Source organism: Electrona antarctica (genome assembly GCF_951216825.1).
Source record: "Electrona antarctica genome assembly, chromosome: 21".
NCBI classification, from domain to species: Eukaryota; Metazoa; Chordata; class Actinopteri; order Myctophiformes; family Myctophidae; genus Electrona; species Electrona antarctica.
The window spans coordinates 30067151-30079946 of record NC_136802.1 but is presented as its reverse complement, the minus strand read 5'-3'; the positions used below and the strand labels follow the sequence as shown (position 1 = coordinate 30079946).

Here is a 12796-nt window from a genome sequence, read left to right as displayed (position 1 = left end):
GTTTGGTGCAACTGTTCTTCAGTTTAGTGGAAGCAAGTTAGTGCTTCTTCTATTTAACATTTTAACAGACCACAGCTCTGCAGGAACCCATGGCGCTTTTCATGAGGTACTTATTTTTTTGTTTGTATTTTAAGCTTGACATATCACTTAAAAGTTTGAGAAGGCTATTACTACTGAAGTGTATAATTGATTATTTTATCTTTTATAGGGTGGTGTTTGTTGCTTTACTGGTTGTAGGATGTTATAATGCAGATGGTGAGTTTGACCTTGATTTTACTCATTATTTTCAATTTTGGGAAATGTGTCAGTTGGGTCATTATGGGCAAAAGTAAAATTCCAAACAGTACATTTATGTTTTGCTTTTTTCTTATAGCTCAAAAGATCTCATTTATTCAGTCTCTTGCTGGTCTGCCCGATGATCCGACTGTGCTGTGTAACTGTGATGTACTGTCTGAGGATCACCCCGCTTTTGAAACTGGCCCAACATCACCTGAATCTCGTTCCAATACCACCATTAGTGTACTGTGTAACTGTGACCTACTAAATCAGAGCGTGCAGGCCCCAAGCCCTGGCAAACCCCAGCAGCCAGCCCCCCAAGTTCCCCAGCAGCCCATCTCTAAGCCCCAGCAGCCATGGCCCCAGCAGCCTCAGAATCTCATCTACCAGCCTCAGAATCCCATCTACCCCCAGCAGCCTCAGAATTCCATCTACCAGCCTCAGAATCCCATCTACCAAACCCAGCAGCCTCAGAATCCCATCTACCAGCCTCAGAATCCCATCTACCAGCGCCAGCAGCCCCTACAGACCGGCTACAAGACCCAGCAGCCCCAACAGACCGGCTACCAGCGCCAGCAGCCCGCCGGCTACCAGCCCCAGCAGACCGCCGGTTACCAGCCCCAGCAGACCGCCGGCTACCAGCCCCAGCAGCCCGCCGGCTACCAGCCCCAGCGGCCCGCCGTCTACCAGCCCCAGCGGCCCGCCGTCTACCAGCCCCAGCGGCCCGCCGGCTACCAGCCCCAGCGGCCCGCCGGCTACCAGCCCCAGCGGCCTGCCGGCTACCAGCCCCAGCGGCCCGCCGGCTACCAGCCCCAGCAGACCGCCGGCTACCAGCCCCAACAGACCGCCGGCTACCAGCCCCAACAGACCGCCGGCTACCAGCCCCAACAGACCGCCGGCTACCAGCCCCAACAGACCGCCGGCTACCAGCCCCAACAGCCCGCCGGCTACAAGCCCCAACAGACCGCCGGCTACAAGCCCCAACAGATTGGCTACCAGCCCCAACAGACCGCCGGCTACCAGCCCCAGCAGCCCGGCTACAAGCCCCAACAGACCGGCTACAAGCCCCAGCAGCCTCAGAATTCCATCTACCAACCCCAGCAGCCTCAGAATCCCAACACCCAGCCTCAAAAGCCCATCTACCAACGTCAGCGTCCTCAAATTTCCATCTACCAACCTCAGAATCCCAACACCCAGCCTCAGCAGCCAGGCACCCCGGCCCACTCCCCACTACCATTATGGCCCAGGCCAAGGTCCAACGTGCCCAAGGATTCTGGTGCCAAGGCCGGAGGTGCTGCAGCAGTCTAGCCATCTGCCCCTGTAGCCAAGGTAATGGATGTCCCAGCTCATGTTTCCTGGTGGTATCGATGATTCTAATTTCACATGTTGGATGTTGGCAGCAATATGGGTGAACATGTAGTAACTGTTGCATTTGGACTACAAGTAGGCAGAATACAGTGGGGACACAGGGCATGCATGTCATGTTCCGTCTTTGTAGAACTAAGTATGTGCTAACTATGTTCTCTTTTCAGACCAAACAACTTGGGAGTTGCCTCAAATTTCCTCCATGAGGAAAGACTATCTGTTCCGGTTCCCATCTGACGTCTTATACCAGTTCATGAATGTACTCTTGAACTGCTTCAGTAAGATCCCAAGCCCTACAGTATAAAATAAAGTGTCTTTCATTGTACTTGTGTAGTAGTCTCTGTTTTGTTAACTGGGTGCTGCTCTAGCAGCGGTTATAAAAGTCCATGGCCAGGTAAAAGCAGTTGGCAGTTTCTAACCAGGACTGATTTATAGGCCCATTAGCCTACATGTCCCACTAGCACTGGCTGTTCCTATACGTCTTCATTCAGAGTAGCCTTGTCGACTAGGTTGTGTCAATGCTAGACTGGTGATTGTCTAGCGTTTATTTTATACAATGTTATTGTTGGATTACTGCCTGACAGTGAGACAATGCTACTAGGGGAGAACTGAGTAAGTTGAGCAGCTTTTAATGCCCTGGGCAGCAAGGTGAAATGAGATTGGCAGTACATTCTGAACATCTACCCTCATTTCATGATGTCTTCTATCAATTGAAATTATGAGCATCTATGACAAAGGGCCATCAAAATATGACTTATTGTAAAAGTGATACTGTGTCTCAACTTGCCCCATGTATGTTAGCAGTAAGTTGATTCAATTCAAGGTGTAAATTGACCCACATTTAAACTTTAACAAATATATTATCAAAAATAATACATTTCCTAAAGTCTTATTTTCTTATTTAAACCTAACAAATTTGCCTTAATGTAATTTTAAACTTTGTATATTAATCCAAATTAAAGCTCATACAGTGTAATTTGACTAGAAAATTATTACATGAATAGTGATTTTTTTTTTTTATATGGTTACACATGGTTCATTTTACACCACAGCCACCATTTTAGACAAATTGTCTAGAATACTTCAGACAATTTCTTTGCTAAATTATTCACATGCATGGTTATATCCTTTGGCACATGCAAACATGGACACCAAGGGACTTGAGCCCCTGTCAGTTTACCGTCTGTAAAAAGTGCATTTGCCAGACCATGGCTTAATTCAGCTCACTATGGTGAAAGAAATGCAAATGTGGTATGCCCCCCCCCGTCCCCACCCCTCCATGCCGTACACCACATCTCCAGTAAAGGCTTCACTATACTTAATCAGCGTGACGTGTTCTGATCTTGTAGATCAGCTATCTTCAGTGGTGACTGCAGTGCAGACTCTTGTAGGCAGTCAGGCAAATGCATACTGCATTACAGCACATGAGAACTGATGACTTGATAACTGCAAATGCATAATTTTGCATTGATAATACCATTAATTCTGCTGGGTTGTTTGTATGAATATTATTCAGTTTGTGGAGTTATTGTGGAGATAAGTATCATTCTAATGTTAATTTAAAATTATATATTCCTCTAAATCTGGCTACAGATTTCAAACAAATCTCTGAGGCGTACCTACAATTCTAATATTCTATGCACATCCCTGCATTGGCAAGTCACAAACATGATATACATTTTAGACCTGGGTGAATTGTCTTTGATTCATGTATAAATCTTACTTTGACCGGCAAAAAAACTGTTTGTAGCCAGGTGTAAATGATGTTTACTAGATTTAAACCCACATGAGTCATGACAACACCTTTTTCTAACAAGCAAGCTAACTGTACCTGTATGTGTAGCCTATGTCCTGTGTATTTGTACTGTAGCCTATGTTAACGAAGTCCACACCCACAACACCAGAGGGAGTGCAAGGAACCATGTACAACCCAGATTGTGCACAAACAAGGGACTAAATTCTTTTCGCTCCTAGTCCTATGCCACCAAAATGTGGAACGCCCTACCAACAGTCATTAAGACATGCGAATCCCTTGACTCCTTCAAAACCGCTATCAAAGGGCACCTACGGATGGCTGCAATTCGAAACTGGCCCCCGTAAAATCTGAATCCCCCCCTTTTCCCTCACTGTATATGTTTCTTTTCCCTTTTTACCTCCATTATGATGAATTCCTGTTCTGTTCTTTGTCTATATAGAAGTGTCTATTTGTACGTCTCTAAATGTTTTGATGAATTGAACATGGTGGACCCTCTTGTAAACCCCCCCCCCCTGACAACACCTTTTTCTAGATAAAGGGTAACCACTGGCTCATCTTACCCTTTCTCCCCTATTAAATGGGGCATATCCTTCTGCACGTCAGCAATGTTGACATCTGAATTGTGTTGGTCTCACTGAGGTGTTACAAAGACTTGAAAGGACAGATGATTTAAGCATGAGTGAAGATGCGCTGGTTTACATGAAACACTAAACATCACAACGTCACTAAACACGTTTTTACCCAATGCAAAATATTCCATAAAAAAATATTTAAGCACATGCACAAAAGTACATGCGATACATAGCAACTTGAGGTAATCATTAATATTTCATCATGACTTTTCACACACAAAAAATAATAATAGATATCATGGGGGGCAAAATCGGTGAAAACGTGGGTATTTAAAAAATATTCCTAAGAAAATCAATAATGGAGCTGGGAATTTCTCCTTTGGTCCACCCATTCCTGGGACATGTGAGAATGGCCCAGTGGAAAAAAAGATCATGGGATTTTTCTCTATCACTAAACAAACATGGGTGAAATTCACCCGAACACCTGCCTGTAGAAAAAAACCTACCTTATAATGTCACTGAGCATCATGAAGGTACTGAACACCCACCTCAGACATCAGCAACATTATGAAGATCTCGTCAAGCTGCAGCGGGTGATACGCTCTGCGGAGAGCGTATCATTTATACTATTATTTATACTTATTGCACGGTGTTGAATTTGTGTTGTTCGTATTTATTAATTGTGTGAAAAAAGGAAAATGGAATGCACACACGCAAATGTCAAAGCAAATTCCTATGTGTTTTACACATATATAACATCCAAATGGAACAACCTCTCACAACAACAGGAGGCACTGCTCTGAAGGAAGTCAATGACTTCAAGTACCTGGGCTCATGGGTCAACTCAACTCAACAGAGCAAGATCTAAAAGTGAGGAAGGCACTTGCATGGAGAGCCCTGAATGGCATGGCCAGTGTATGGAACTCCAACCTCCCTCGGGCCCCGACAAATCAAACTCAGCTTCTTCTATGCGATGGGATAATCTGTTCTAGGGCAGTGAATGCTGGACCCTGAAGCCAACTCTGCAGAAGGTTCTAGACGGGTGCTACACCAGAATGTTACTTGTAGTGCTCAACATCAGCAAGAGTACACATGTTACCAACGAGAATCTGTATGCTGGAATATTTAGGGTGAGCGACAAAATAGCAGCCAGGAGAATGAGAACACATGGGCACCGAACACGATTACGTCCAATACTAACATATGTGGATGTACTAAAGAAAGATGCAGGAGCGCAAAGCACCAACGAGCTGGCCGGATGTATGGAGAACCGGGATGACTGGAAGCGACGATGGAGGGCTCGTCTGAGGACGACGTAGAGAGAGAGCAGCCTCATGCAGCCAATGAAATGACAAGTTACCAATACCAACCTGATAGATTGTAGACCAGCCTGCTTTGCAGCTGGTAAAAAGCAGGACCATGGCATGTGCAGTAACTTCATTTTACAAAATAGGCCTACTATATATTTAAAATGATACGGTAGATGTGAACCTTTAAAACATTTACACAGAATGATTTGTGTGTTAAAACACACCAGTAGTAATACATTAGGCCGGGCAATCAAATGAGAACTATATGAGAACTGTTTGTTATGTGGGCTGTATTCAATTCCAACTTTCTGTGGCACAAATATCCAATATTTTGGCACACCCTGTTTTGACCAACCTGTTTCCAATTTGCTAATTACTCAGCAGGGAAGGTGATTGGTTGTCCTTTGATTTAAGGGACATCAGAGCTAAGCATTAAAAGGCTGGTTTGGTGCAACTGTTCTTCACTTTAGTGGAAGCAAGTTAGCGCTTCTTCTATTTAACATTTTAACAGACCACAGCTCTGCAGGAAGCCATGGCGCTTTTCATGAGGTACTTGTTTATTTGTTTGTATTTTAAGCTTTTGACATATCACTTAAAAGTTTGAGAAGGCTATTACTACTGAAGTGTATAATTGATTCTTCTATCTTTTATAGGGTGGTGTTTGTTGCTTTACTGCTTGTAGGAATTTATAATGCAGATGGTGAGTTTGACCTTGATTTTACTCATTATTTTCAATTTTGGGAAATGTGTCAGTTGGGTCATTATGGGCAAAAGTAAAATTCCAAACTGTACATTTATGTTTTGCTTTTTTCTTATAGCTCAAAAGATCTCATTTATTCAGTCTCTTGCTGGTCTGCCCGATGATCCGACTGTGCTGTGTAACTGTGATGTACTGTCTGAGGATCACCCTGCTTTCGAAACTGGCCCAACATCACCTGAATCTCGTTCCAATACCACCATTAGTGTACTGTGTAACTGTGACCTACTGAGCATTCAGGCCCCAAGCCCTGGCAAACCCCAGCAGCCAGGCCCCCAAGTTCCCCAGCAGCCATGGCCCCAGCAGCCTCAGAATTCCATCTACCAGCCTCAGAATCTCATCTACCAAACCCAGCAGCCTCAGAATTCCATCTACCAGCCTCAGAATCTCATCTACCAAACCCAGCAGCCTCAGAATTCCATCTACCAGCCTCAGAATCCCATCTACCAAACCCAGCAGCCTCAGAATCCCATCTACCAGCCTCAGAATCCCATCTACCAGCGCCAGCAGCCCCTACAGACCGGCTACAAGACCCAGCAGCCCCAACAGACCGGCTACCAGCGCCAGCAGACCGCCGGCTACCAGCCCCAGCAGACCGCCGGCTACCAGCCCCAGCAGACCGCCGGCTACCAGCCCCAGCAGCCCGCCGGCTACCAGCCCCAGCAGCCCGCCGGCTACCAGCCCCAGCAGCCCGCCGGCTACCAGCCCCAGCAGACCGCCGGCTACAAGCCCCAGCAGACCGCCGGCTACAAGCCCCAGCAGACCGCCGGCTACAAGCCCCAGCAGACCGGCTACTGGCCCCAACAGACCGCCGGCTACCAGCCCCAGCAGACCGCCGGCTACAAGCCCCAGCAGCCCACCGGCTACAAGCCCCAGCAGACCGCCGGCTACAAGCCCCAACAGATTGGCTACCGGCCCCAACAGACCGCCGGCTACCAGCCCCAACAGACCGCCGGCTACCAGCCCCAGCAGCCCGCCGGCTACAAGCCCCAGCAGCCCGGCTACAAGCCCCAACAGACCGGCTACAAGCCTCAGAATTCCATCTACCAACCCCAGCAGCCTCAGAATCCCAACACCCAGCCTCAAAAGCCCATCTACCAACGTCAGCGTCCTCAAATTTCCATCTACCAACCTCAGAATCCCAACACCCAGCCTCAGCAGCCAGGCACCCCGGCCCACTCCCCACTATCATTATGGCCCCCCCATTTTGAGAGGAAGCTAATGCCAAGGTCCAACGTGCCCAAGGAGTCTGGTGCCAAGGCAGGAGGTGCTGCAGCAGTCTAGCCATCTGCCCCTGTAGCCAAGGTAATGGATGTCCCAGCTCATGTTTCCTGGTGGTATCGATGATTCTAATTTCACATGTTGGCAGCAATATGGGTGAACATGTAGTAACTGTTGCATTTGGACTACAAGTAGGCAGAATACAGTGGGGACACAGGGCATGCATGTCATGTTCCGTCTTTGTAGAACTAAGTATGTGCTAACTATGTTCTCTTTTCAGACCAAACAACTTGGGAGTTGCCTCAAATTTCCTCCATGAGGAAAGACTATCTGTTCCTGTTCCCATCTGATGTCTTATACCAGTTCATGAATGTACTCTTGAACTGCTTCAGTAAGATCCCAAGCCCTACAGTATAAAATAAAGTGTCTTTCATTGTACTTGTGTAGTAGTCTCTGTTTTGTTAACTGGGTGCTGCTCTAGCAGCGGGTATAAAAGTCCATGGCCAGGTAAAAGCAGTTGGCAGTTTCTAACCAGGACTGATTTATAGGCCCATTAGCCTACATGTCCCACTAGCACTGGCTGTTCCTATACGTCTTCATTCAGAGTAGCCTTGTCAACTAGGTTGTGTCAATGCTAGACTGGTGATTGTCTATAGCGTTTATTTTATTTAATGTTATTGTTGGATTACTGCCTGACAGTGAGACAATGCTACTAGGGGAGAACTGAGTAAGTTGAGCAGCTTTTAATGCCCTGGGCAGCAAGGTGAAATGAGATTGGCAGTACATTCTGAACATCTACACTCATTTCATGATGTCTTCTATCAATTGAAATTATGAGCATCTATGACAGGGCCATAAAAAATGACTTATTGTAAAAGTGATCCTGCCTCAACTTGCCCCATGTAGGTTGGCATTAAGTTGATTCAATTCAAGGTGTAAATTGACCCACATTTGAACTATCAAAAATAATACATTTCCTAAAGTCTTATTTTCTCATTTAAACCTAACACATTTGCCATTAATGTAATTTTAAACTTAGTATATTAATCCAAATTAAAGCTCATACAGTAATTTGACTAGAAAATTATTACATGAATAGTGATTTTTATATGGCTATGACACATGGTTCATTTTACACCACAGCCACCATTTTAGACAAATTGTCTAGAATACTTCAGACAATTTCTTTGCTAAATTATTCACATGCATGGTTATATCCTTTGGCACATGCAAACATGGACACCAAGGGACTTGAGCTCTTGTCAGTTTACCGTCTGTAAAAAGTGCATTTGCCAGACCATGGATTAATTCAGCTCACTGGTGAAAGAAATGAAAATGTGGTATGCCCCCCCCCCCCACCCCTCCATGCCGTACACCATCTCCAGTAAAGGCATCACTATACTTAATCAGCGTGACGTGTTCTGATCTTGTAGATCAGCTATCTTCAGTGGTGACTGCAGTGCAGACTCTTGTAGGCAGTGAGAACTGATGACTTGATAACTGCAAATGCATAATTTTGCATTGATACCATTAATTCTGCTGGTTTGTTTGTATGAATATTATTCTGTTTGTGGCTTGTGCGGAGTTATTGTGGAGATAAGTATCATTCTAATGTTAATTTAAAATGATATATTCCTCTAAATCTGGCTACAGATTTCAAACAAATTGTAAAATTGCCCTTTTACACATCTCTGAGGCGTATCTACAATTCTAATATGCTATGCACATCCCTGCATTGGCAAGTCTCAAACATGATATACATTTTAGACCTGGGTGAATTGGCTTTGATTCATGTATAAATCTTACTTTGACCGGCAAAAAAACTGTTTGTAGCCAGGTGTAAATCATAGATGTTTACTAGATTTAAACCCACATGAGTCATGACAACACCTTTTTCTAACAAGCAAGCTAATGTACCAGGGGCCCGTTCCACGAAACTTGGATTAGAGATTAAGCCGGGATTTAACAGATATCCTGACTTAATATATCCGGGATCAGCGATTAACCGGTTTCATGAAAGCTGGTTAATCTTGCCAGATTAATTTAACCAGTTAACCTGGATATGTTGAGGCTTGATTCGGTTTCATGAAAGTGATGCTACATTAGTTACCATGGAAACTAATGCTTTGGACTTATCCTGCTCCGGACCAGGCTAACAGCCAGGTTTAACCTAATCCTGATGTCTTTACTGTTCATTAAGCAGTCAAACTGATCACAAACCAATGATGTTTTCCACACTTATTCAATTATTATAGGTTTATGTTGCCTTATTTTTATCGGTCTGCATTAAAGGACTAATTTAAGCACTATATAAAATCAAAAAAACAAAATATATAGGCTGCACAACATCATGACAGCTTGTGAGCTTGTAGATCAGCTGCTTTTGGTGAATGTTCCCCAGACTAGGTTTGCTGTCGTGCAAGTGCACGGTTAAGAAGAATTATTATATTATATTATATTATATTATATTATATTATATTATATTATATTATATTATATTATACTATATTATATTATATTATATTATATTATATTATATTATATATATATTTGTTTTTTTGTAAAAGTGAAAACCACTAAATATTACCATTACTCATTGTTTTACAACATATTACCATTGTAACGTTTCACCCACTATTGAACCCATGACCCACAGTTCACCAGTCTGGCCCCTGTCTGGACAACAACCCCCTTCCCCAAAGGTAGCTCCCTCAGAGGAGGGAGTTATGGCCAAATATCACAATGCGACAATATCATCATGCTTACAATATTAAGAATTCTGTTTTAAGTTAATAGTAGTGGTAAAATGTAAACTATATTTTTGGGGTAGTTAATCATTCAGTCTATCCACTGTTGAGAGTATGTTCTCTCTTTAATTACAGCAGCAGTATTTATTTTAGAAGCTTAAGTCCTTGTATCAGTAAGTCTTGAATAGATTAGTAATGATACTGAGATATACAGAAGGGGGCAGTAATGCAACTATTAATGATGCAAACTGCCATAATACCCCATGAAGAAGAAGGATCAGTAAATCTGTGTTCCATCGAATGGGTCTAGAAACAAAAAGCCAGGCTCTGCATTCAGCCAGGCTTTATGATCCTGGCTCGATAAATCCGCCCATTCTAAGGCTCGCTTGGCTTTAGTGGAACAGAATAAACCAGGCTGTAAAGACCAGGATTTAAAAAGCCTGGTTTTGGCCTAAATCCTGGATTAGTTAATCCAAGTTTCGTGGAACAGGCCCCAGGGGCCCGTTCCACGAAACTTGGATTAGAGATTAAGCCGGGATTTAACAGATATCCTGGTTTAATATATCCTGGATCAGCGATTAACCGGTTTCATGAAAACTGGTTAATCTTGCCAGATTAATTTAACCAGTTAACCTGGATATGTTGAGGCTTGATTCGGTTTCATGAAAGTGATGCTACATTAGTTACCATGGAAACTAATGCTTTGGATTTAGCCTGCTCCGGACCAGGCTAACAGCCAGGTTTAACCTAATCCTGATGTCTTTACTGTTCATTAAGCAGTCAAACTGATCACAAACCAATTGTGTTTTCCACACTTATTCAATTATTATGGGTTTATGTTGCCTTATTTTTATCGGTCTGCATTAAAGGACTAATTTAAGCACTATATAAAATCAAAGAACCAAAATATATAGGCTGCACAACATCATGACAGCTTGTGAGCTTGTAGATCAGCTGCTTTTGGTGAATGTTCCCCAGAATAGGTTTGCTGTCGTGCAAGTGCACGGTTAAGAAGAATTATTATATTATATTATATTATATATATTTATTTATTTTTGTAAAAGTGAAAACCACTAAATATTACCATTACTCATTGTTTTACAACATATTACCATTGTAACGTTTCACCCACTATTGAACCCATGACCCACAGTTCACCAGTCTGGCCCCTGTCTGGACAACAACCCCCTTCCCCAAAGGTAGCTCCCTCAGAGGAGGGAGTTATGGCCAAATATCACAATGCGACAATATCATTATGCTTACAATATTAAGAATTCTGTTTTAAGTTAATAGTAGTGGTAAAATGTAAACTATATTTTTGGGGTAGTTTATCATTCAGTCTATCCACTATTGAGAGTATGTTCTCTCTTTAATTACAGCAGCAGTATTTATTTTAGAAGCTTAAGTCCTTGTATCAGTAAGTCTTGAATAGATTAGTAAAGATACAGAGATATACAGAAGGGGGCAGTAATGCAACTATTAAGGATGCAAACTGCCATAATACCCCATGAAGAAGAAGGATCAGTAAATCTGTGTTCCACCGAATGGGTCTAGAGACAAAAAGCCAGGCTGTCTATTCAGCCAGGCTTTATGATCCGGGCTCGCTAAATCCGCCCATTCTAAGCCTTGCTTGGCTTTAGTGGAACGGAATAAACCAGGCTGTAAAGACCAGGATTTAAAAGGCCTGGTTTTGGCCTATATCCTGGATTAGTTAATCCAAGTTTCGTGGAACAGGCCCCAGTATGTGTTAGCCTGGTTAATAAACCAGACCGAATCAGCCGTTGGCAAAAAAAAGTTGCCTACCAGCGGATTTCGGTCTGGCGAGGCTCAGTAGCACGCCTCTTTCCTACAATCGAGAACAGGTCGGACCAATCGGGACACGGTATGCAATATAGGCGGGCTTTGGTACAGTGACGTTCAATGCTTGAGACCTTTGACTGACAGTAGCTCTGACCAATTGCGTCGAAGAGAAAATGTTCCCCGGGAAATGAAATCCAAGTGGAGCCAGCCCAGACTGATATACCGCGACAGTGTTGTGTGATATTAGTCTGGCTTATTAGCCAGGCTAAGTATGTGTAGCCTATGTCCTGTGTATTTGTACTGTAGCCTATGTTAACGTAGTCCACACCCACAACACCAGAGGGAGTGCAACGAACCATGTACAACCCAGATTCGGCACAAACAAGGGACTAAATTATTTTCGCTCCTATGCCACCAAAATGTGGAACGCCCTACCAACAGTCATTAAGACATGCGAATCCCTTGACTCCTTCAAAACCTCTCTCAAAGGGCACCTACGGATGGCTGCAATTCAAAACTGGCCCCCGTAAAATCTGAATCCCCCCACACCGCCCCTCCCCCCCTTTTTCCCTCACTGTATATGTTTCTTTTCCCTTTTTACCTCCATTATGATGAATTCCTGTTCTGTTCTTTGTCTATATAGATTCATCTCTAAATGTTTTGATGAATTGAACATGGTGGACCCTCTTGTAAACAAGTGTAATGCTTAATTGGGTCGTCCACTCAGTTAACAGCCTTTGTATTGAGTTTGTGCTTGAAATGTACTGTAATTCTGCAAACTGTTAATAAATATTTCAATCAATCAATCAATCAATCAATCAATCAATCAATCAATCAACCAATCAATCAATGTTATGCTGCACCTATGTGTCTTTAGTACTGTGTGCTTGCACTGCTGTAATGTTGTAGTTGTATTTATAGGATCCCCTCGAAAATGAGATGCTGCATCTTAAGGGGCCTGCATCCTCTCCATAAATTCTGACAAATTCTGA

At 43.5% G+C, this 12796-nt stretch overlaps 2 protein-coding genes across 4 annotated transcripts; both read left to right on the top strand.

Annotated features, from left to right (window-relative positions):
• On the top strand, nt 1-1966 carry LOC306914178 (uncharacterized protein). Of its 2 annotated transcripts, XM_079491123.1 has the most exons (5): nt 1-106; nt 209-255; nt 374-597; nt 691-1605; nt 1809-1966. In XM_079491123.1, the coding sequence occupies exons 1-4, from the start codon at nt 90-92 to the stop codon at nt 1582-1584; spliced, it is 1182 nt and encodes a 393-aa protein (XP_079347249.1). In that variant the 5' UTR covers nt 1-89; the 3' UTR covers nt 1585-1605; nt 1809-1966. The 2 variants fall into 2 exon arrangements, with proteins under 2 accessions (XP_079347249.1, XP_079347248.1); XM_079491122.1 differs by having other exon boundaries at nt 374-1605.
• Nucleotides 1967-5711: 3745 nt separating this feature from the next.
• Nucleotides 5712-7695, top strand: LOC306913906 (uncharacterized protein). 2 transcript variants are annotated; one of them, XM_079490740.1, is made up of 5 exons: nt 5712-5828; nt 5933-5979; nt 6098-6315; nt 6391-7341; nt 7538-7695. In XM_079490740.1, exons 1-4 carry the CDS (start codon nt 5812-5814, stop codon nt 7318-7320), a joined length of 1212 nt encoding a protein of 403 aa, XP_079346866.1. In that variant the 5' UTR covers nt 5712-5811; the 3' UTR covers nt 7321-7341; nt 7538-7695. The 2 variants fall into 2 exon arrangements, with proteins under 2 accessions (XP_079346866.1, XP_079346865.1); XM_079490739.1 differs by having other exon boundaries at nt 6098-7341.
• Nucleotides 7696-12796: the final 5101 nt, after the last annotated feature.

Bases quoted from the DNA above. Each gene is read 5' to 3' on its own strand.
- LOC306913906 (XM_079490739.1), top strand. The intron at 5,980-6,097 runs GTGAGTTTGACC...TTTTTCTTATAG, and splicing joins AGGAATTTATAATGCAGATG to CTCAAAAGATCTCATTTATT.
- LOC306914178 (XM_079491122.1), top strand. The intron at 256-373 runs GTGAGTTTGACC...TTTTTCTTATAG, and splicing joins AGGATGTTATAATGCAGATG to CTCAAAAGATCTCATTTATT.